Source organism: Emydura macquarii, unplaced genomic scaffold, assembly GCF_026122565.2.
Source record: "Emydura macquarii macquarii isolate MOO-44397 ecotype Brisbane River unplaced genomic scaffold, CSIRO-AGI_Emac_v2 contig_1644, whole genome shotgun sequence".
NCBI lineage: Eukaryota > Metazoa > Chordata > Testudines > Chelidae > Emydura > Emydura macquarii.
The window spans coordinates 24,348,863-24,370,650 of record NW_027131781.1 but is presented as its reverse complement, the minus strand read 5'-3'; the positions used below and the strand labels follow the sequence as shown (position 1 = coordinate 24,370,650).

Sequence of the window (21,788 nt, the reverse complement as noted above, 5' to 3'; positions counted from 1 at the left end):
GGGGGCTTGATAAAGCCTGAGTACTAGGATTCTTCAGAACATTAGCCCCAGGGCAATACTCTGTGCCAATGAGGTAGAAGTCATCAATACCACAATGGGGTATTTAGTCCAGTGGATAGCAAAGGAGACTGAGTTTTCTAAGACCTGAAGGTCCATTGGTACTACACGCTTTTTTTTTAATTTATTGAGCAGGCCAGTGCAGGAAAAGGCAGTACTGGGGGTTGACTTTGTCAATACACTTGGTACAGACAGTCAGTGCAGAAGTGAGCAGTATTAAGGAGAGCTGTACTGATGAGGTTGGTACCATAATGACTGACTCCGAAGAACTCTAAACTCAGATAGTCCCCAAGCAGACCCAGAACCCCAGTACCATGCTGCCTCAGAGTAAGTCACCCACATCAAACCATGGAGACCCCTTAGAACCAGAAAGGTGGGATGACTTAAACCTCTTCTTGCTGGGAATGCCCATTTAGGATTTGTCCCTGCTTTCCGCAGATTAGCAATGCTTCCTCTTATCTGAGGATTAGGTTTTATCAGCCCTATCTCTGTGTGAAGCCATCACAGTCTTTCTAGATGGAGCTGAGCTAGTGGATCTGAAGCTGACAGGGATACTCCTAGACTTAGGTAAAACTTTTCCAAGGGGCTATGCCCTCCCCAGATCAGGGACTAGGTGCATAAATAGGTTTAAAAATCATCTTTAAATGTGCCTCTCTAACTTTCAAGGAACTTTCAGAAAAGGATTTGCACACTATACACTTATCCCCCCTCTGCCATCATTCCCCCCCCCCAACCAATTCATTTGTTTTTAAAAAGTTAGTGTTTTACTCCTCTGCTACCTCTCTTCCCTTCCCTGACTAAATGACACACTGAAAATTGCACACAACATGGCCACTAGCAAAGTTTCTGTTCCAGGTCAAAACATTGTGCTATGACATTTGAGACTAAACTTTTTTTAAATCAAAATGAAACATTTTGCTAACTAATTTTTTTCAGGGTTTTGTTTAACATTTTTTTTATTATTGTACCACATCAAAACAAAACAAGTTGATCTCAAAATCCTTCACAAAATGGAGTTATTGTTCCTTACATGGCTCCAGTATGCATATTTTCCCTCAGGATCCTCCTCCCCCACAAGTAACATTTCCAGCATCTGAAAGAAGGGCTCACCATGAGCCAAATCAGTTTAAGTGCTTTGTTAGTATTACATTTTCTTCCTTCTGACTCTAACTAGTGATGCTTTGACTATGAGTGGCCAGTAGGGATTAATTTCAACATACTAACAGCCAGCTGAGCTCCAGAAAGATTTCCCCACCTCATTCCTACCAAAAAAAAAAGGTTGATGCAGTGTACTGTTCCTTTTCTTTACAAAAAATAAACTGTAGTAGAATGCAGGTTAAGTAAGCATCATAATTTTTGCCCCGTTTTACTTCCTTAGTTTGTAAATTAAACATATACCGGATGCATAATTTAAGAACTTTAAGGGTTCTGTGCATGATTGCCTTTCGGACAGTATTAAAGAAAGGGATTAGTACTTCTTCAGTTCTTTTTATGCAAGAGTAGGGATCAACTAATTTTTTTTTTTTTTTTTAAATAAAAGTCTCACCACAAACAGGTTTCCTATACAAAGTCACAATTTCAGATCTCTCACCCGTATTTCATCTCCCACCTTGAAGTTAACAAATGTCACGTTTTTAAAATATTGAACTTTTCAATTTTCACACCATTAGCACTTCAGAATTTTAAATATGATTTTTACTTTGCCAGAACTAAAGAGAGAGTATTACTTAAGGTCTTTAAGATCAAATATCTGAAAAGTAACCCCATGTCTCAATCCTAATATAATTCCGCCCCCAGAGGAGAGACAAATTTTAAATTACCATTACTTAAATCCAGTGACAAACTTGAATAAAAGCTAAACCATCCAAAATATAGTTAGCTGCTCACAAGCACTTTTTAAACAATAAGGCTAAAGCTAATGTTAAAACTATTGAAAACTACCAAGTGAGTCATTTAATAAAGGATCAACAGCACAACACAGAAATTACTATAATCCATATTTTAACTAACAGATTTGATGACAAACAATTGAAATATTTTACAAAATATTCCCAAATGTGTTGTAAACAGTACTTCTCTGCAATAACACGTACCTTATAATTCATTAAGTAGGATTGCTGGTAACAAAATAACAGATCGCCATTTTTCTCACTACCAGTCTTTTTATAGTCAAGCATAGAGAGCTAGAACATAACGTCCATTTCTACAGTGGAAGTACCTACTGTAGCATGCAAAATATTTATCAAGATTATCAACAACTAGTTGATGAGGCACAAACCATCATCATCTACTAAAGAAGTTATTGTTAAAGCCTCCCCCGCTCCCCAAAGGTCTCAATGTAATCTCTCAAAACTCTTTTCCCATATAGGTTGTTCAGAAGAATACCATGAAGCAACTTCAGCAGTACCTCGGAGTCCTTGGTTCAGTTTTCTAACAGGAAATTTGTATGCAGATATTTAAAACCCAAGGGTTGAGTAGTCTAAAAGATTTAGAAACAACTTCCATTAATTTTAGCAGAAGACATCTGATATTCCTTGACTACTTTGAAAAATCTCAAAGGGAGTATTTAAAAAAATTAAAACACATTTCCTATGACACTGAACATCCTCAGTCACTGAATTAAGATGCTCTGTTATAAAACCTTAATTCCACAAACACGTACGTACTTACCTTTACTCATCAAAATAAATGGGACTACTAACAGGAGTATAGTTAAGCACATGTGCAACTGTTTGCAGGATCAGAGCCTAAAGTCATTTAACATGAAATAAAGGTTGCATTTTCCATTATATGGAATAAATAGAGTATTACACCTCCTGACCTCCATCCTTTTTTTTGTATATATTGGGCATGGAAACTAAAGGATATAGAAAACAAGTTAACTTCATGACAAAATACCTAAAATAGATTTTAAAAAACTTCAAAAGTTTGTGAATCATAGAAGTTGCAAAATTTCTCTTTTTAAATTTTACAGCCATTCATATCACTGAAGCCAAGATGACATTCATACACTACTATGACCTATTGGGGTGGTGGGGGTCTTAGTATCACCTCACCTATTCAAAATTCCTTGCAGCAAGACTTAGAATACCTGTTCTAAATGTATTGACTAAAAAAAACTGTCTTCTAGATTTGTCAGAAAAACCATACTATAAAGATGAGTGCTGTAAACCGCATTTTCATGTTATTCTGATTTGATTTAGATTTTTACTTCCCTCCAAAACACATACTTGACTTTTTAGAAATATAGCACATCTCATCTATATGAGAGTTATGTGAAACAGAATATAAGTTACTTATTTTGGTCTGAACAATATTGTAAGTAGTGGTAAACAATCTTTACAACATTCAGTTTAGTCACAACATCTGAAACAAACTCTGAATTAAACTGGCATATTAAGACTCCTGAGGGCACCTTCTGTTCAGCAGAACAGTAACAGAATCTGTAATTCTGGAAATGCTGTGATGTGCCTGACCAGGCCACATGAGTTTAGATCTGAATAGGAAATACTCAGATAATTTCACCACTGGCAGAGAGGACATTTTCTGGAATTTAATGATCACCTAAGGCTCAAAGCTGAGTTGATCTCTCTGAGTCATTAGATGCCTGAATCCTGGAGCTGAAGATCAGTATTGCTGTTATGAACCAGAGAAGTGTCGATAAAGATACAGTAATTACCTGCATGTGTTCAACTGAAAGCTGCCAAGGATACCTCATTCTGAAACAAAAGCACTGTATTTTCCTGGAAACTGAAGACCAATAGTATACAGAAGAACAGAAATTTAGACTTGCCACTCCATTAATGAAACTAAAGAATTAAATTTACCAGGAATCTGCATATTGAAGGAGCTGGCAAATTCAATAAAATCTGAATCCTATTGACAGCTGTCATCAAAGTGCATTGGAAAAGGCCTTTGACCTGATCATGCTACCCCTGAAGTTAATGGCAAGACTACCATTGCCATCAATGGAAGCAGGATTCATGTTTCTGGGGGAGGAGGAGAAGAAAGATAATTTTCTTAATTAGGCTGAGCAGAGAGAAAGCTGAATATATAAAAGAATCCCATCTACCTTTAATCAAGCCTTGAATTAATGTTCTATGAATGCAACCAATTTGATCCCGGCTAATTTTTAAACACTTCAAAAGTTATCTGCAATACAGTAAACAAAAAGCTTTAAGTGATAGTTCCGAGAGATATCTGAAAAATCTTTCCAAGCATAGCTGCAAAGTATTGCTGTAGTTCCTAATAATGTATCTTGAGGTGGACTGATCAGAGATCTCTGAAGATGATAGGCAAAGGTTAAAAATGCACAAGACCAAAAAAATAGGCAAAGGCTAAAAATGCAGCATCAACAAGAAACAGTACTCCAAAGGAACAATAAGAATTTTAAAAAGAAAATAAATTAAAATAAAGAGCAACGGGCCAGGCTAAGTGAAAAAAATAAAGTTGATTTATCTCAAGCCTCTCTGCTCTCCTTCCCATTGTGTGTTATCTTGTTTTATGTTGCCTATTAGGGTGTAATCTTGTTGGTGCACAGACTAATCTTTTTATATGTCTGAAGCAAATGTCATGTTTGAGACAAAATAAATTTATGGAAGTGGAGGTTGTATTAACAGATGTTCTGTGAAACACCTCTTCCCCCAAAAATAAGTGGCCCACTACTGCTTTTGAACATACTCTTTAAGCATGAGATGCTTATGTTTAGATGCAGATAATTTGTTCAAACAAAATGACTGCTGGAATATCATTTTGTCATTCTTGTTAAACATTAGTATTCAAAGACCTGCATGTACTGGCTGATCACAGGATGACCATGAGCCACCAATGTGATGCAGCCATGAAAAAAGATTAATGCAGTCCTAGAATGCATCAGGCAAGATATTTCCAGTAGAGATAAGGAAGCGTTAGTACCATTACACAAGGCACTGGTGAGACCTCATCTGGAATAATGTGTGCAGTTCTGGTTTCCCATGTTTAAGACAGATGAATTCAAACTGTGATAGGTGCAGAGAAGGGCTTCTAGGATGATCTGAGTAATAGAAAACCATGAGAGGAGACTCAAGAACTTGGTTTGTTTAACCTAACTGTAAGCATTCCCCAGCGTCGGCAGGGGCTAGTAACCCTTCCGCACAATCAGTCTCTGAGGGAGGCCACGCCTCCCAGCCGTTATGTCCTGTGGGGAGGCTTGAGCTAACAGGGGGAAATTAGCCCTTTTGGCCCTGTGTTGGGTGAGCGGGTAGTTCACAGCCCCGACCCTCAGAGGCAGGAGTAACCTTTAGTCCTGTGTAGGGTGAACAAATAGTTCAAGGTCCCAGGCCTAGGGCAGGGCAGGGCAGGGCAGTAGCAGTCTCTAGCCCTGTGTACAGCGAACAGCCAGTTCAAACTCGTCTTCAGTCAAGGCGGGGCAGGAGCAATCTCTAGCCCTGTGTAAGGCGAGCAGCCAGTTCAAAGGTCCCAGCCCTCAGGCAGGACAGGAGCAGTCTCTAGCCCTGTGTAGGGAGAACAAATAGCCCAAGATGCGGCCCTTGAGCAGGGCGGGGCAGGCAAGGAAAATAGTCTATAGCCCTTGGCAGGGCAAACAAATAGTTTACAGCCTGACTCCCAGATAGGGCGGGGCCAACAAGGCAGACAGTCTCTGGTACGTGCAGGGTGCTCACCCCAAGGTCTGGGTAGGAAGGTGGAAGGCGGACGCAGATCCACCTGACTCCACTGCATCCCAGCCCAGGGCCCTAGCAGTGAGTCTCCCATCACCGAGTCAGCAGTGCTCCAGCTGAAACTGCACTGACCCGGCCATAGGCCACAACACACTGGTGTCTGGCCTCCTTGGGCTGCTTTTCCCCACTTTTTCCTGGCAGACCTTGTCCAAGCCACCCTCAATCTCCTCAGGATACTCTGCTGGGGGAGGTTCCAGAACCCTTTGGCCTTGTCAATCAGTGGCAGGTCCAGCAGCTCCTCAGGGCCATCAGCGGATGGCAGCTCCTCCAGGTCACAGCGCTCAGGTCCTCCATCAGGTACACTGGGCTCAGGTTGCTCCGGCAGATCCTTGGGGCCCCATGCAGTGAGCAGCTCTGGCAGCTTCTCTCCGGGGTAGCAGTCAGGCTCAGATCCCAGCGCCCAGGGAGAGACAGCTTTCTCCCAACTGAGCTGGAATGCCTGCCCTTTTTACTTCCCCTTCCTGTCCTGCCCCTCTGCTTCCAGTCATGTGCGCATCCAGGTTCCACCCCCCAGCAGGGGGTTGGGCCCTTCTTCACTGTCTGTCTCTGAGGGAGGCCACACCTCCCGGCCACTACAATAACCAAAAGAAGGCTATGGGGAGATATGATTGCTCTTTATAAATACATCAGAGGGATAAATACCAGAGAGGGAGAGGAGTTATTTAAGTTAAGCACCAATGTTGACACAAGCACAAATAGTTATAAACTGGCCATTAACAAGTTTAGACTTGAAATTAGATGAAGGTTTCTAACCAGAAGAGTGAAGTTCTGTAACAGCCTTCCAAGGGGAGTAGTGGGGGCAAAAACCTAATTGGCTTCAACACTGAGCTTGATACTTTTATGGAGGAGATGGTATGAGGAGACTGTCTACAATGGCATGTAACTGATCTGCAACTGTTAGTAGCAAATATCTCCAACAGCTACTGATTAGATAGGGAGGGCTCTGAGTTACTGCAGAGAATCTTTTCCTAGGTGTCTGGCTGGTGGGTCTTGTCCACATGCTCAGGATCTAACTGATCAACATATCTGGGATCAGAAAGAAACTTTCCCCTAGGTCGGATTGGCAGACACCATAGGGTTTTTTTGCCTTAATCTGCACATGGAGCAGGGGGGCCTTGCAGGTTTAAACTAGTGTAAAGGTTGAATTCTCTGTAACAAAGTCTTTAAGTCATGATTTGGGGACTTCAGTCAGAGATTATGGGTCTATTACAGGAGTGGGTGGGGGAGGTTCTGTGGCCTGCAATGTGATGCAGAGTAGATCGTAATGGTCCCTTCTGGCCTCTGTGTCGCTGAGTCTATAACTCCCTTAGTTGCTGATAAGTTAATCAGCTTTGATAAAGTAACAGCCTTCTAAAGAACAACCTACTTCTAAAGTAACATGTCAATTTCTGACAAGGCTGAGCTGTGAAACACACATCTGCTCAGTTCCCAACCAAAAGCTGGAATGGAGACGCCCTGGGCAGCTTCCCCCAGTTCCCAATGGGGAATGGTGAGGGAAGAAGCCTGGGGCTGGGTTTTGGTGGGAAACGGGGAGAAGGCAGCCTATGGGCCTCTCCGCTCCCCACACTGCCCCTCTTAGGTCAGTGGAAGTGCTCCTGGTGAGGACACACTCCACCAACCCAAGAAGGGTAGTGTGGACATTAGCCACTGCAGTAATTAGTAATATTTCTCTAGTGTAGATAAGGCCTTAGCCTGATACAGTTTAGGAAATATCTTGCGGGTTTTCTCTTATTTCCTTTTGGAACCAGTCTGAATTTCTATGCTTCTACCACTTACAGTCACTTAAAAATCTATTTTTCTGTAGTTGTTAAACTTATTTTGATGTTTTATCTAAACCACTGTGGTTTTGGGGAAGTTTGGGGAGTCTTCTCAGGTTTCAAAGGCTGGTGCATATTCGTACCCTTTGATAGTATAATGAACTAATTAATGAGCTTACTCTGATAAAGGGGGTCTTGAGCAGTGCAAGACACATTTCTGGGGTGCAAGGCTGGGGCTGGAGAACATGTGGTTGTCTTCCTGTGTACAGTTCATGAGTGGCTATTAGAGCTTTCACATAACTTTGGGTGTGCTAATGGCTGTGTGAGAGCAAGGCCTGCTTGTCACTAGCAGAGCAGTTTAAGAGGTATCCTGAGCTAGAGCGTTAAGGGGGCACAGAAATTCCACAGTCAAGGTTTTAACCTGAGGCATGTCACATGCACAACCCCCCAACAACAAATAAATAGGTACATTTGTGTGTAGAGCCAATCAGGTGCCTCTATCACATCAATGCCAAGTTTTCTGCTTCAAGCAAAGTTGCCTGACAAAAGTGTCTAGCTCTACTAGGAAGGCAGCTTAATCAGGAGAATTTGTGGTTCACCATATGTGCTTCAAGGACAGACAGACATTTGCAACATCTTTGAGAGCTTTGTCCAGTATCCTCCTAAAACAAAGTATTTCTAGTGGAAATGAGAAACAAGTTTTGATATGGATATGCTCCACACATGCTAACCATTTTGAACGTTAGTGTGAATTTGAAGGCAAGGCACCACATTATTTCTTACTTACGTTCAGGCTGTTAGTGAAGGCATTACCACACTACCCCACCCACCCACCCACACCCACACCTTTTAAGCTGCATTTTTAGGAGGTTAGCCTCATTTTTGTTAAAGATAAAGATACTTATAGGGTAGATAAGCCATCTGCCTCACCAACTATAAACAGAGATAGAGGCTAATCTCACCGGTAGCTTTCTCCAACTGTTACAATTTCCACTTCACTGTCTGTTGAGGTAACATTGATTTCTTCATTGGCAGTGACCTGGGGAGTGGAGGATGCTTCAATCACTACAACATCTTCATCAATACTTCCTGGAGCAGCGAGGGGGAGAGAAAAGTCAACAGTTTGGATTGTGTACATTTGACACTGCCTTTGTCACGCAAGATTAGTTTTGTTTATGGATATTACCTTTATATGTAAAAAACTGTCATCTTTAAAGTTTATGTGAATTTTATAGCATATACAAGTAAAAGGGATACAGTATAGATCATATAACAAACCTGTAACGCAAACCAGTCAAAAGCACCTACTAAATCTGATCCAAAATAATTTGGTAATTATTCAGATAAGCAGTCCTGCTTTAACCCTACCCCTTCCCAACCCTCAACAACTACATTTTTGTTGTTTATGAGCCAGGATTAGGCAACACAAAAATTTACTCAAGCAACAGATAAGAGTAACTGATAAATCTTGAACCGAACTTCTCCTCTGTTAGTAGTAAATAAGATGAAGTTCAAAGACTAGAAACAGACACAGCAAGTAGATATGGAAGTTCTACCATAGCTAATAAAAAACATGTTAGTCATTATCCATACCAAATTTGTTTAATGCTCGCCTAAAAGATTAAAAGGCAAGCCTAGAAAAGGAGGTTAGAAAAAGGTGAAGAATGCCAAACGGTGATCTAAAATTTTAAAGGAGCTTGCATGAACATATTGGTGCTTACAGATATGTGTACAGGATAGTGGGTTTTCTTTGACCTGCATATGCATGTACTAGACACGCTGGAAGTTTGATCAGAACTATGAATGACCAAGTACAGACAATTTCCGTTTGCAAGCAGAGCACTGGCACCTTGTACAAGGTTCCTACATGGTAACTAGCTCCACTGTAGTTGCTTAGTGTGGCAAGTCTTCTGACAACTGTGGGAAGGTATAACAACAGGATCCAGGCACCCCAATCCAAAGCAGCCATGGACTTGTGAATGCATCTGGAGAAGGATAGAAAAGTCTTTTTTCTTTTTTTTTTCCCCCTATTATATATATCTCAGTTTATTGGCTTGATATTATTCTGTTTGACCAGATGGTTTTGAATTAAAAGGAGCTGTTAGGAAGAATAAGCAGGAAACAAAACAATGGCTAGACATAAGGGCCCTTAGCAGAACAATGGGTCGGCTAGGCTGGCCTAAGCTTACCACTTGTCTCAAAAGCATAAGACAGACCCAAGTGTGCAGCTCTTCTGTGGTGTTAACCCTTTTATCTGTTTGCTGTACACTTTTGGATGAATATACAGTGTGTTTGTTTGGAAGGAGCTATTCTGAGTCACCTTAATCAGCTGCTGATCACAGGCTTCCAAAGGAAAGTGCCTTGCAGGTGCCAGATACAGTTGGGCCAGTCACACTAATATGGTTAGAAGCTGCAGGACTGAGACTGAGAGACCTACTCTAAAAGTGGTAGAACTGGGATCCCATGAAGTAATGTGAACATGTCTGGAACAGTGCACACATGAAGCACTGCAATGGGGTAAAGTCAACACTCATCCTATAACAGACACTACAGCAGGAAGAGCGGGTGTTGTAGCCTAGTGATCCAGTCTAAAGTGACATGAACTGAGGAGATCCACTCCAGGAAAAATTACATGTAAAATCCTGCCAGAGTCTGAGGGAGAGATCACAGATGCAGAGTGCTCAGCAACTCTCACAGCACTTAGGATGAACTTTGGGGCAAATCTCACATATTGGAAAAGGCAAGATACTGGATCAGTCTCCTTACTTTCATCTTTTCCCTGAATTCTTATGCTTCCCAGTGCATAAGAACAATATTTTGCAACTAGACAACAGCTTGACATTGTGACAATACAACTAATTGCAAAATAGTCCAAAACAAAAAAAAAATCCACAACTATCTGTAATATTTGCAGCAGATCACAGTGGATTAATTTTTTTTACAATTAATCAGATGTTTTTCATTTAAAACCGATTCATTTTTTAAAAATAAACTTATTTAAAATTAAATTTAAAATGATAACCTATGTTAAGGTCAAATCTATTAAAATCATTTAAATTAAAATACAAAGAATAGTATTAGGCAGTATGTGTTTGTTGCTGAAGTTTTAAATGAAGTCACACCACTAAACTCAAGGAAGTCACTAGCTAAGCACCGGGAAACAATTTGTTGATTGATAAACCAGCTTTTGACAGCAATTGCTTCTTCGTTGTGAGGGGGGCGCTGCGGGAGGGAGGAAGGGAGGAGGAGAGAATTTTCATCAGTTTAATTTATTCAAATAGTTTAGTTCAATGACTTGTTCATTCAAAGTTAAGAAACTGATTGGGAGTTGAAAAAGCAGGAAAGTTTTATCCGTGAATAAAAACAAGGTGTGTGGATAAGAGCTATTCATTCTAAAATCTTGAAAGGCAATTAGTTCAATTCACTAACTACAGATACTTCTTTCGTTTAATACATCAATTTTAAATTGAAAAAACATGTTTTGATAAACTTTGTTTCTCTTATATACCAGCACATTTAAGGTAGTCTTATTTAGCTTATGAGAATTCTAAAATGGTGTCATGCATTTTAATGGAATTTCCATCCAAAGGGATCTTGACACAAATCACAAGTTTTAAAAGAAATTAATCTATTAAATCAGACATGCATCATTCACCATTTTATAACTTTAAAAAAAAATTAAGAATCTGAATAAATGTAAGTTAAAGTATATAGATCCTTAAATAAGCGTATAGACATAGTATATACTTTGTGTTAGCAAAAAGCAGCATCAAGTTTAGGATAAAGGCTACTATATAGTTGCAAATCAACATGTTTTAGTGGGTGCCAACCTATGCAAATCAACCTTTTAGAAAAAGGAAACAAAATACAAATGCAGAACAAGATTAAAAATCAGTGATTTAATTCAATGTTTCCCGCTTTAAATAATTAAAACCATTATTTAAAACAGTGGAGAAGCTTTCGTGCTTCTCACCCAGCTCCCAGCTGCCGGGAGCAGAAAGAAACCAACCACTCAGGTTTCTCATCGAGCTCCCAGCTGGGAGGGGAGAGAAAAGCCTGCATGGGCCCGTGGGGACCGGCACCTGCACAAAGGCGGCTTTCTTGTCAATTTCACCATTCCAGCCCAGACAGCTCCACAGATGATGTAAAGGACATAGTGTCTACATTGACACTGTGTCACCCTAACTAAGCCTCACATCTCAACAAGAGGTGTGGGGCTTATGTTAGTTTTATTATGGGGAATTTGTGGTACACTGTTTTTTACCTGCAAGGCAAGATTTGGGCTGGCAGAGTCCTGAAAAGACTGCTGGCAAGACAGACAAGCTATTAGTGTCAAGGAGTTGTCACACAGCTTAGCAGTAGCAGAGATCTCACTTGCTGAGGCTGGGAGGGATAACACAGTAACTCACAATTCTGGAAACCCCAGGAGTCTGTCACACTAGGTCTGGGAATCAGAACAGGATCCTTATGCTGTTCCACTCTATGCATGCACCCTGCACTACAGCATGTGTGGTCCCAGCACAGTTCAGCTCATATGGGACCTTTACAAACAAGCTGCTTCCGAAGACATGGAGATCTACATCAGCTACAATAACTTCAAGTTTGGGATGCATAAGAAGCTCACAAATAGGCCAGAAAAAATGCACTGCAGAGCATTTCACCATCATGACAACAGACTAGAGGAAGGGAAGATTCCTAGATAAATATGTACTCAACATCCTGGCACTGTTACCATGGCAACTTGCCAATCTCTTCAAGGAGGCACAAAGGACAAGCCACTGGTGCTTGAAGCAAAGAGCATTATTGGCATTGACTTACACATCTGCTTAGGTCTCTTTCAGTTGTTAAAAATTCATATGCACTTTCTATGCTCTGCCTCAGTCAGCTGTAGTTAAAACCAACAAAGTAGAGCAGTGAACTGTAGCACTATACTTCTTCCAAAGTATTCTTTTGGCTCCAACCATACCCATTGCAGAAAGGCTTGTCCATATAAGCCACTGATGGGGAGAAAGAGGGGAGGAGACACACTCCCTCCTCAAATAATGTTGTGCAGTCAGCAAGGTCAGAAGCAGCAACTGAAAACAAGGTGACCGCTGAGAGCATCAACAAAAGGACTATAGGCATCAGGAACGAAGTGTGCATAACAAGATCCTTCAAGAGGATAAGCTGGTCACCAAAACTGCAGTTAGAGAAGGTCCAGTTAGTCAAGGTGAAAGAGAAAAGGCAGCTAACCCAGAAGACTCAAGCCATCACCATATGGATGAGCAGCCAGAGCCCACAGAAGTTAACAAGCAACTCAGGTACCAGTGTGCTCCTCAACTACTTCCTCTTTTGAGCTGTACCAGCTAGCTAAGCAACCAATGGAAGGCTATTTTCTTCTGTGTCTCCAAACTTACACCTGCCCAAGCCACAACTTGCTTGTATGTGTGTTCCTAAATCACGCTAGGTGACCACTATGCATTCCTGAATATAGGCTTCACCCATTTGAGGTCACACCCACAACCTAGCTTACTTGTACTTGCTCATCTTTTAGCATGCCATCTCTTCTGAGAGTCCCACGTGTGCTCACCTCTCGCCAACTCTAGGAAATTCTCAATGAATAAAGCCAATGACCCAGGAATTCGCCTCTCACACTGGTCTGAGTGCACCAATTTTACCTCTGAGGCATTTTTACACAGCCTACCAAGACTTTTGGGCAAGGAATGGTGTAGATTGTACAGATTGTGTCTTGAGTTTTGATGACTGTATGCATTTTATAACTTGCATGAAGTCCCAGCAAAACTATATTATATATATATATATATATATATATATATATATATATATATATATATATATATATATATATATAAAAAAATAAAAAATGTAAATGCCAAAAAGACTTTAGGACAAAGTTTAAACTTACATGAACTATTCTTCCAGTTGATTATGTTCTCTACAACTTGTAAGTAAATAATTAGAGACTTAAAACTGTATTTCCCCCTCCTTTTGCCATTGCAATTCATATTCAAAAATAGAAAGTTAGCATGTTCTGAAGCTAAAATAAGAGTTCCTCAGTGATGGGAATGCTGATGTCTGCAAGACCATACAAGTGAAATTTCAAGTTAGTGATTTTTTTTGCACTATTTTGTTAATATTTTTCCCCTAACTTTTTTGGCAAACACTTTTTTTTAAGAGGATGCTTACTGTTTTTTTAGTTTCTAAATGTCTGGGGAAAAAGTAAAACAGTAATCAACATCTGGAGACAAATATTCAAAATATTAAGCCAGTTTTGCTAAGTTGTGCTCACCCAGTCACTTTGCAAGAGAGAGATTCTGATAGGCAAGTAATATATGGAGCTCCCTCTCTCCTCCCATTGTCATCAGTTTGCAGAATAGATTTTGTCTTGAATGGTAACATTTTCATGACAATTTTGCCAGGAGTCAATTATACACACCCACTTTCAATGAGTGAACCAGCTTATTGGAAAAAGGGAACAATTTACATATACCACAGACATTGGAAATATATTTATTTAGTTGCACACTGATGAGGCTTAACCCCTTAACTAACAAGTGATAGGAGTAAGAGCCAAATAGTGCATCTGTGACTGACTGCCTCCTGTCCTTTGGGGGAGGAGCTCCATAAGGCTCATTAGACACCTAGGCCTTATAAGGAAGCTGAGGGACCTCAGTGGGGGAAGCTAGGACTCTCCTGTGGAGAGCAGCTCCTACACCTACTTTCGCAGACGAGAGAACCCCAATGTAGTGTCTACACTGAAATAGCACAGTTGTGCTGCTGTAGCATTTCAAGTGTAGACAAGGCCTTAAGTCAGGGGTGTCAAGCATACGGCCTGCAGGCCGCATCCAGCCCGTGAACCTTTTTGATCCGGCCCGTGTCCGGCCAGTTTTTTCGAGACATGCTGCTGCCCAAAGTGAGGGCATTGGCACTTAAAGAGATTTCTCTGCCTTTGGCATTGCTGGTTTAAGAGTCCGTGAAATGTCTTAAAGTGTCGATGCCGGACGCAGAGAAATCCCTTAAAGCGGCAATGCACTCAATCCGGCAACACAGTCCCCGGCAAAATCCCGCCGCTGAAAAGGACTGATGCTGTGCCACCGAAAAGGGGAAGATGGCTCGAATTTTTTGGTGGAGGGTATTGCATGGCCCTTGTGAAGTGCAGTTTATGAGAATTTGGCCCATCACCATCAGCGAGTTTGACACCCCTGCCCTAAGTACATGGGTATAGGACAGGTAGCTCCTTTCCTTTGCAGTGAAAAAAATCAGAGCATGAGTACACATGATATGGGTGTTTTAGGATTGTCGCTCAAAAGCAGCAGAGTTAAGGTTGTGTGCGTGTGTACCCTAACTTTATATTTCATGGTTTTCTGAAGTTTAAGTTTTGCTGAACTCTATGTTCTAGAAGGTTACAAGCTGTCACTGGGAAACCTGAACTCTGAATTAACAATTTTATTATCTGTAGCTAGTGAACTGAATATTTCTAGTCACCATATTCTTCAATATTTTTGAACTAGGTCTCATCTCTCATACCTAGTTTTACCCAGAGACTGGAAAAGGAAAAGAAGCTTTCCTGCTTTTTCAACTCTAAACTGGGTTTTTAAACTCTTACCTAGTCACTGAACAGAACTAGTTGAACTAAAACTGAAAAAAGTCTCTCTGCACCTACAGAAGAGGCTACTACTGTCAAAAGCTGCTTTAGCACTTCTACAAACTCTGGTTCCAGGTGGTTAGCCAGTGACTTCCACCTGTTCAGTGGTCTGACTATTTAAAACAGCAGCAAAAACATGAACACTGCTCAAAACTACTTATTTAATTTAAATTTAAATGATTTCAATAACTGAAATAAACTTAGGCCTTAACATAGGTTGCTAATTCCTATTTATTTATTTTTTTTAATATAAACTTGTGTTTATTTTAAAGGTCAAAAAAAAAACAAACTGTTTTTTATCCATCTTGCCAGTAGACCAGTCAGGCAACCAATATTTTATTCTAGTGCAGGAGGCAGAGCTAAGGTTGTTGTAGGAACTTAAACTCTGAATTTAATTTTATTATAATGTAATAAAACTGCACCATTACTAAGATAAATATTAAATACTGAAATATCTTAATATACAAACTATAGCACACCCTCCCAAAAAAAACCGACTTTTTTTTTTTTTTTTTTTTTTTTTTTTTTTTTTTTTTTTAAAAGGAAGAGCACCAGCTGAAGTGTCCATAAATAAAAAGGTTAAGGAAAACCATGTATACACTATACGATGAACAAATTAATAACCAACTAGACTACTCACTCTAAAAAACAAGTGTTTAGTTTTACCTGAAGGAACAGTTGTACTGTTTTGGTGGTTGTCAGCAGGAGATACAAATAAGTCTTCCTCCCCTTCAGTGGAAGAACTGGAGGAAGATTCACTACTGAGGTCATTCTCACTGGAACTGCTAGAGCTGGGTAGCAAAGCATACTTTCTTCGAGCTAATACCTCCCGTTTTTTTCTCTGCATTAAAATTCGTTCTTTTTGGTTTTGTGTCCGCTGTGAGGAAGTGGTTTTCACAAACCTCTTTCTATATGGCAGTCTTCTCAGTGAGCTGCTGTGAAAACAGGGTCTTTTCATTAACAGTCCAGGTACAGGTTCTGTCTCAGTCCGAGGCCACTTCTGTGACCTTGCACTATGAGTTCTACTTGTACTCAACACCGCCTGAGAATGTCTTACAGGGGCCTCCTTCTCCTCATCAGATGTGATTGTATCAGAGTCTCCAAAATGTAGGCTAGATGAAGGTGAAGAGACACAGTCACTAAAAGAAGAATCATTGTCCTCACTTTGTGTTTCTAGGCGTTGTCTTAGTCCTAAAATTCCCTGGTTTTCTTTAACACCACAGTTTTGAGCATACGAAGGGCCAGCCTGCTGACTCTTGCGTTTTTTCCGCACCACAATACCTTTGTCTTCTTCTGGATGATTGCCATTCATGTCCTGCTTTTGAGAGTCACCACATAAGTGAGAGAATTCATTCCCTACTTTACTAGCAATCATCTCAACTTCTGCAGGGAAACTTTTGGCTGCCCCAATGGGCTCAGGGTTCAAGAGGATCCCCTTCAGATTCTCCTGTCTCTTTGGTGCATCAGAGGGAACTTCACTCTTCATATCCGCTTTTATAGTATAGACTATATTACATTCGGGAGTCCATTGAGACATGGAAAACTGCGAGGAAGGCCTGGAAAGAAAATCAGACATGCATCAAGAAAAAAAACACAAAAACCTAACTTACTATTATTAATATTGCACTAGAATAGCTATAGATTAGCACCAAAAAAATACCACATCTTTTAGTGGCAATGTGAGTATAACTAGCTATTTTGCTTCTTCCACTAAAATGCTGGGAAAAAACATTGGTTTTAATAAGTATTTTTCCTGCTAGAAACATATTTTGTTTTTATTCCAGATTGTAGTTCCTAGAAATTTAGTCAGCCAAAATGTCCATTCTACTTTTGGCCCAGGGGGCTTTACTTTCAATTGCTTTCAGCATAAAGGCTTACTAGTCTAAGTATACAGTGTATAAATAGGTGACTCCAAAATATTCAGACAGGGCAATGATGATATAATGGGTTTTCAATGACTTAACCTGCTGGTGATCCCAAAAAACCTTTTGCACTATAAGCCAATAACTTATAGCAAGGCATCCAACATTGCATATTCAGAGGTTCCAATCACCAGGAAGCAAGACAGAAACCTGGTAAGGAAACCAAAAGCAAGCAAGCTTTAGGGATGTTAACCATCTAGTACAGATAATGCAGTTTTCCATACCGAGCCAGAACTTCTGAGTTGTCAAACCATTTTTATAATGTTTTCATATACTTGCAATGTAAGTAACATAGAACCATTCCTTTCTGGCCATTACCGTATTTTACTTAAGTGTTGAATGAGTTACAGTATTAAGGGATTTACCATTGGGTACTCTCAGTTTTACAATATAATCTACACAATGCTCAGAGTTTGTCAATTTCATTTTTTAAGACAACCTAAAACTGTAATAAAAGTGCTTTTTTATAATCTTAACATTAAATAGGACACTAAAGGTGCTGCAGAACTAGTTTGTCTTTCCCATTGCTGTAAATAATTCTGTGGAAAGATATGAATACTCACAATCATTTTAGAAAGTTTTGTCAAAGGGAAATATTCCAGCAAGCCAGTATTTGCCAATCCATTCTGGGCAGATACTACTTTAACGTCCCATCAGGTTTTGCATCAGCTATTTGGAGTAAAACAATTCTAGAAATTGCAGATAGCTTGGGCTCATCCAGCCCACCAAAATCTAGTACAAACATTTTGTTAACTCAGGTCAGCTATTTTGACTAGCACTAGGAATGTTGTTTAAAGTGTCAGAAGATTAACCAAAGGATATTTAATTTCACACAGTGAAGTTTAAATTGAAAAAGCATTAGCTTTGGGGGAATTTACAGATATTATCTTGTAACACTTCACATGTAACTCAACATGCTTGTCAAGAGATTAGTGACTGTGTGGGGCAAACTGCTTACTAGTTTCTAAAATATGCTCATCATACTAGACTGCCTTTAAGTTAATGCATGTTTTTTAAGTAATTCTGATATATATAAACTGGTTTGTCACCATCAGCAACTCCTACAGTAGAGGAGGTATCTCCACCCAAAAGGCCCAGGACATTGTCATAGTGCAGTGTTCTTCATTGCAAGGCCCGGGAGCCAGTGGTGGCCCTAATTGTTTATATTCCAATTTATTTGATAAATATTAGAATATGTACTGAGCCTATTAAAGTCCGCCTTCTTTACACGTCACATTGACCACATGGTACAATGTGCGCCAATAAGTACATCTAAGTATATCAGTTGTATAATAACCGTAATATTACCATAGCAACCAACGTAGAACTCTGAATGTTCAACCATTTGTGTCGTGTATTATTTTTTGGCCTCAGTGAGTAACTGGAAAGAATGGATAGAGTCTTAATTCCGTTGAAGAGAAAATGGGAAAGTGAAACAGGAGAAAAAGCAGGTAAAAACGTAACTGTGGATATTAATGAAACGAACAAGCAAAAGTTTTAGTTAGGAGTAGCTCTGCAACATTACATCATTAAGGACTAGCAAGCAATGTGTTAATTTAGTAGTTGAAGTGGCTCTCACATTGAACGTTTTTTGCCAAATTGACCCCCGCTTGAAAAATAGCAAAGATCACTGCCATAGTGAGTAGCCCACCTCTGATCAACCACAGCCAGCTGCTGGAAAGACAAGGGTGCTGCACTTCCTACCACAATGCTGTCGTTAACCATGCTTAGGTGCTCTCTTTCATAGCAGCATCTAGATAGGGAATATTTAATAAGTATGAATCTCTGCTGGCCCCCTCTGTTGCAGGAGAGAGGGAACAGGATACTTCATTTCATTCATAGTCTTTTAAAAAAAAAAAAAAAAAAAAAGGAAGGCTTCTATTATTGTACTCTTGGCTCCTGTGAGTGGGGTTCAGGATTCCCAATCCACACTTTCCTGACCCCATGAATAACCAGTGCATACCTCTGCTATTCCCGTTCATCGCTTTCCTAGTAAGCAGCAAAGTGATATTAACCTGATTTTTCAGTTTAACTGTTTTCTTCAGAGCCCTGTGGGCAATGAGACTACAGAGCCTTTTCGGTTTCAATCTGCCGCTACTCAAGAAAACTACAAATAGCATTGTAAATACTGAAACTGTACACTGGCAGAATGAGGAAGATAGTACTGGGTCAGTTAACATTTTATACAGTTGCAAGAACCTGAAGGGCTAGTAACCTGACTTTAATGATCAATTAGTTTCTGCAAAATGTAATGGCTTACACCCAGTTTCTCACTCGGAAAAGTTTCCTTTCTAAGTGGATTCTTCAAACCCAGGTTTTATAAGGGCTTGTGTATACAAGTTGCACTGTTTAAAATAAATGAATGTAACATCATTCCTATAGTTAAACTGGTGAAACTAGGCATAAGTTCACAGCTGAGTATGTGGTACCAAACACAGTGATGGAACACAGCTATTTCCTTGACCACACCAAAACATTTTGGAAACCCTGTAGCCATGAGCCTGGAAGATTCGTCAAAGTGGCTTTTCGTCTATAAGCCTTTGCATATTTGTCCTCAGAGAAAACCATGTCTTAGATGTTGTCTCTTTGAATGATCTCACGAAGATGAGACGGGAAGAGGCACTACACAAGAACATGAAGCAGCTGATGAATGACAAATGGTGGCACATAAGTGGAATGGAGTACAGTTATAATTCATACCTAATACCACCAAATGTGGAGGTAGTTGTAACTGCAAGCTTGTAGTTTCCCTCTGCTCTCGCATATTAAGAGAGGCACTAGCTTGACTGTTCAAGAAACTGAATACTTTTACCACAGCCAGCTTCAGAATAGGGTCCCCATGCACCTACAGGCCCCAATATTACTTGATTTTTCACCACCTCTGTTCTTAGAATCATAGAAGATTAGAATTGGAAGGGACCTCAGGAGGTCATCTAGTCCAACTTCCTGCTCAAAGCAGGACTAACCTCAGCTAAATCATTCTAGCTAGGGCTTTGTCAAGTCGCAGCTTAAAAACCTCTAAAGAGGGAGATATCACCACCTCCCTAGGTAACTCATTTCAGTGCTTCACCACCCTCCTAGTGAAAAGCTTTTTCCTAATAGCCAACCTAGGCCTCCCCCACTGCAACTTGAGACAATTGCTCCTTGTTTTGTCATCTACTACTACTGAGAACAGCCTAGCTCCATCCTCCCTGGAACCCTCTTTCAGGTAGTTAAAGGCTGCTATCAAATCCCACCTCATTCTTCTCTTTTGCAGACTAAACAAGCCTAGTTCCCTCAGCCTCTCCTCATAACTCATGTACTCCAGGCCCCTCATCATTTTTGTTGCCCTCCGCTGGACTCTCTCCAACTTGTCCACATCCTTTTTGTAGTGGGGGCACAAATCTGGACGCAATACTCCAAATGCAGCCTCACCAGTGCCGAATAGAGGGGAATAATCACTTCCCTCGATCTGCTGGCAATGCTCCTATTAATGCAGCCCAATATGCTATTGGCCTTCTTGGCAACCAGAGCACACTGCTGTCTCATATCCAGCTTCTTATCCACTGTAGCCCCCAAGTCCTTTTCTGCAGAACTACTGCCTAGTCCGTCGGTCCCCAGTCTGTAGCTGTGCATCCATCCTAAGTGCAGGACTCTACACTTGTCCTTGTTGAACCTTATCAGATTTCTTTCCGCCCAAACCTCCAATTTGTCTAGGTCACTCTGTATCCTAGCCCTACTTTCCAGGGTATCTACCACTCCCCCTAGCTTAGTGTCATCTGCAAACTTGCTAAGGCTGCAATCTACCCCATCCTCCAGATCATTAATGAAGATGTTGAACAAAACTGGCCCCAGGACTGATCCCTGGGGCATTCTGCTTGTTACCAGCCTGTCTACACTTAAAAATTAGATTGACCCAGCTACGTTGCTCAGAACCGTGAAAAATTTTGCGTCAAGTGCTGTAATTAGGTTAATGTAAGACAACTAAAATTGATGGAATAATTCTTCTGCCTCTTGGACAGGCAGATAAACTACATCAACAGAAAAACTCCCTCCATCAATGTAGGAAGAGTCTACATCATAGCAGTACAGCTGCAGCAGTGCCACCGTACTGTAGACATACCCTTATTCACCTGCTTCTCAGCACTCAACCTGTTCTCCCAGTTCACACCATCAACATCCACTGCCTACTATCTGTCATGCAAACAGCTCACAGGATTAACTAAGAGCAACACTTCAAAAAAAAAAAAAAGGTTCTTATGGCACAGATTCCCTGTATGCTGCTGTGAAATTATATAATAATGTCTGCAAACATGTACTTGTGCATTATGTTAAATAATTTCATTAAGCTTGTGCTATCATCTTTCAAAAGGAAGAATGAATGTGGCAGATATCTAAGATTTAACTATGGCATGTTGACACTCGATCAGTGCAAATCTGGTAATTTGCAATTATGTTTATTTTTTGTCAACAACCAGGCAAAGTGAAACAGAAGACATGTTACAGCTTATTATTTGAGTAGATCTGATACAAATTCCATGTATGTACATGATCTACCCTTTCATAAGAAAAGAGCTATATTGAAATAGCCTTATCTATACACTGCTCTCCTATTTTCACTTCATGAACACTTTACCCTATGTTACATATGGTGGCAAATTATTGGCAGAGTGTCCCCATATCACATTAGCGTCCCTGGTACTTGCTACCA

General features: G+C 40.3%; 1 protein-coding gene across 3 annotated transcripts in view; it reads right to left on the bottom strand.

The window, feature by feature from the left end:
* The window catches only part of RNF111 (ring finger protein 111), a 72,710-nt gene that overhangs the window by 39,247 nt on the left and 11,675 nt on the right, over positions 1-21,788 (bottom strand). For 2 of the 3 annotated variants that reach the window (XM_067555952.1, XM_067555953.1), the window contains exons 1-2: positions 15,843-16,860; positions 8,494-8,620 (exon numbers count right to left, since the gene is read on the bottom strand). In XM_067555952.1, coding sequence (XP_067412053.1) covers positions 8,494-8,620; positions 15,843-16,752 — 1,037 coding nt within the window. In that variant the 5' untranslated portion in view covers positions 16,753-16,860. Of the gene's footprint in view, positions 1-8,493; positions 8,621-15,842; positions 16,861-21,788 lie in introns of those variants that run through there. The other variant, XM_067555954.1, reaches the window with a different exon arrangement.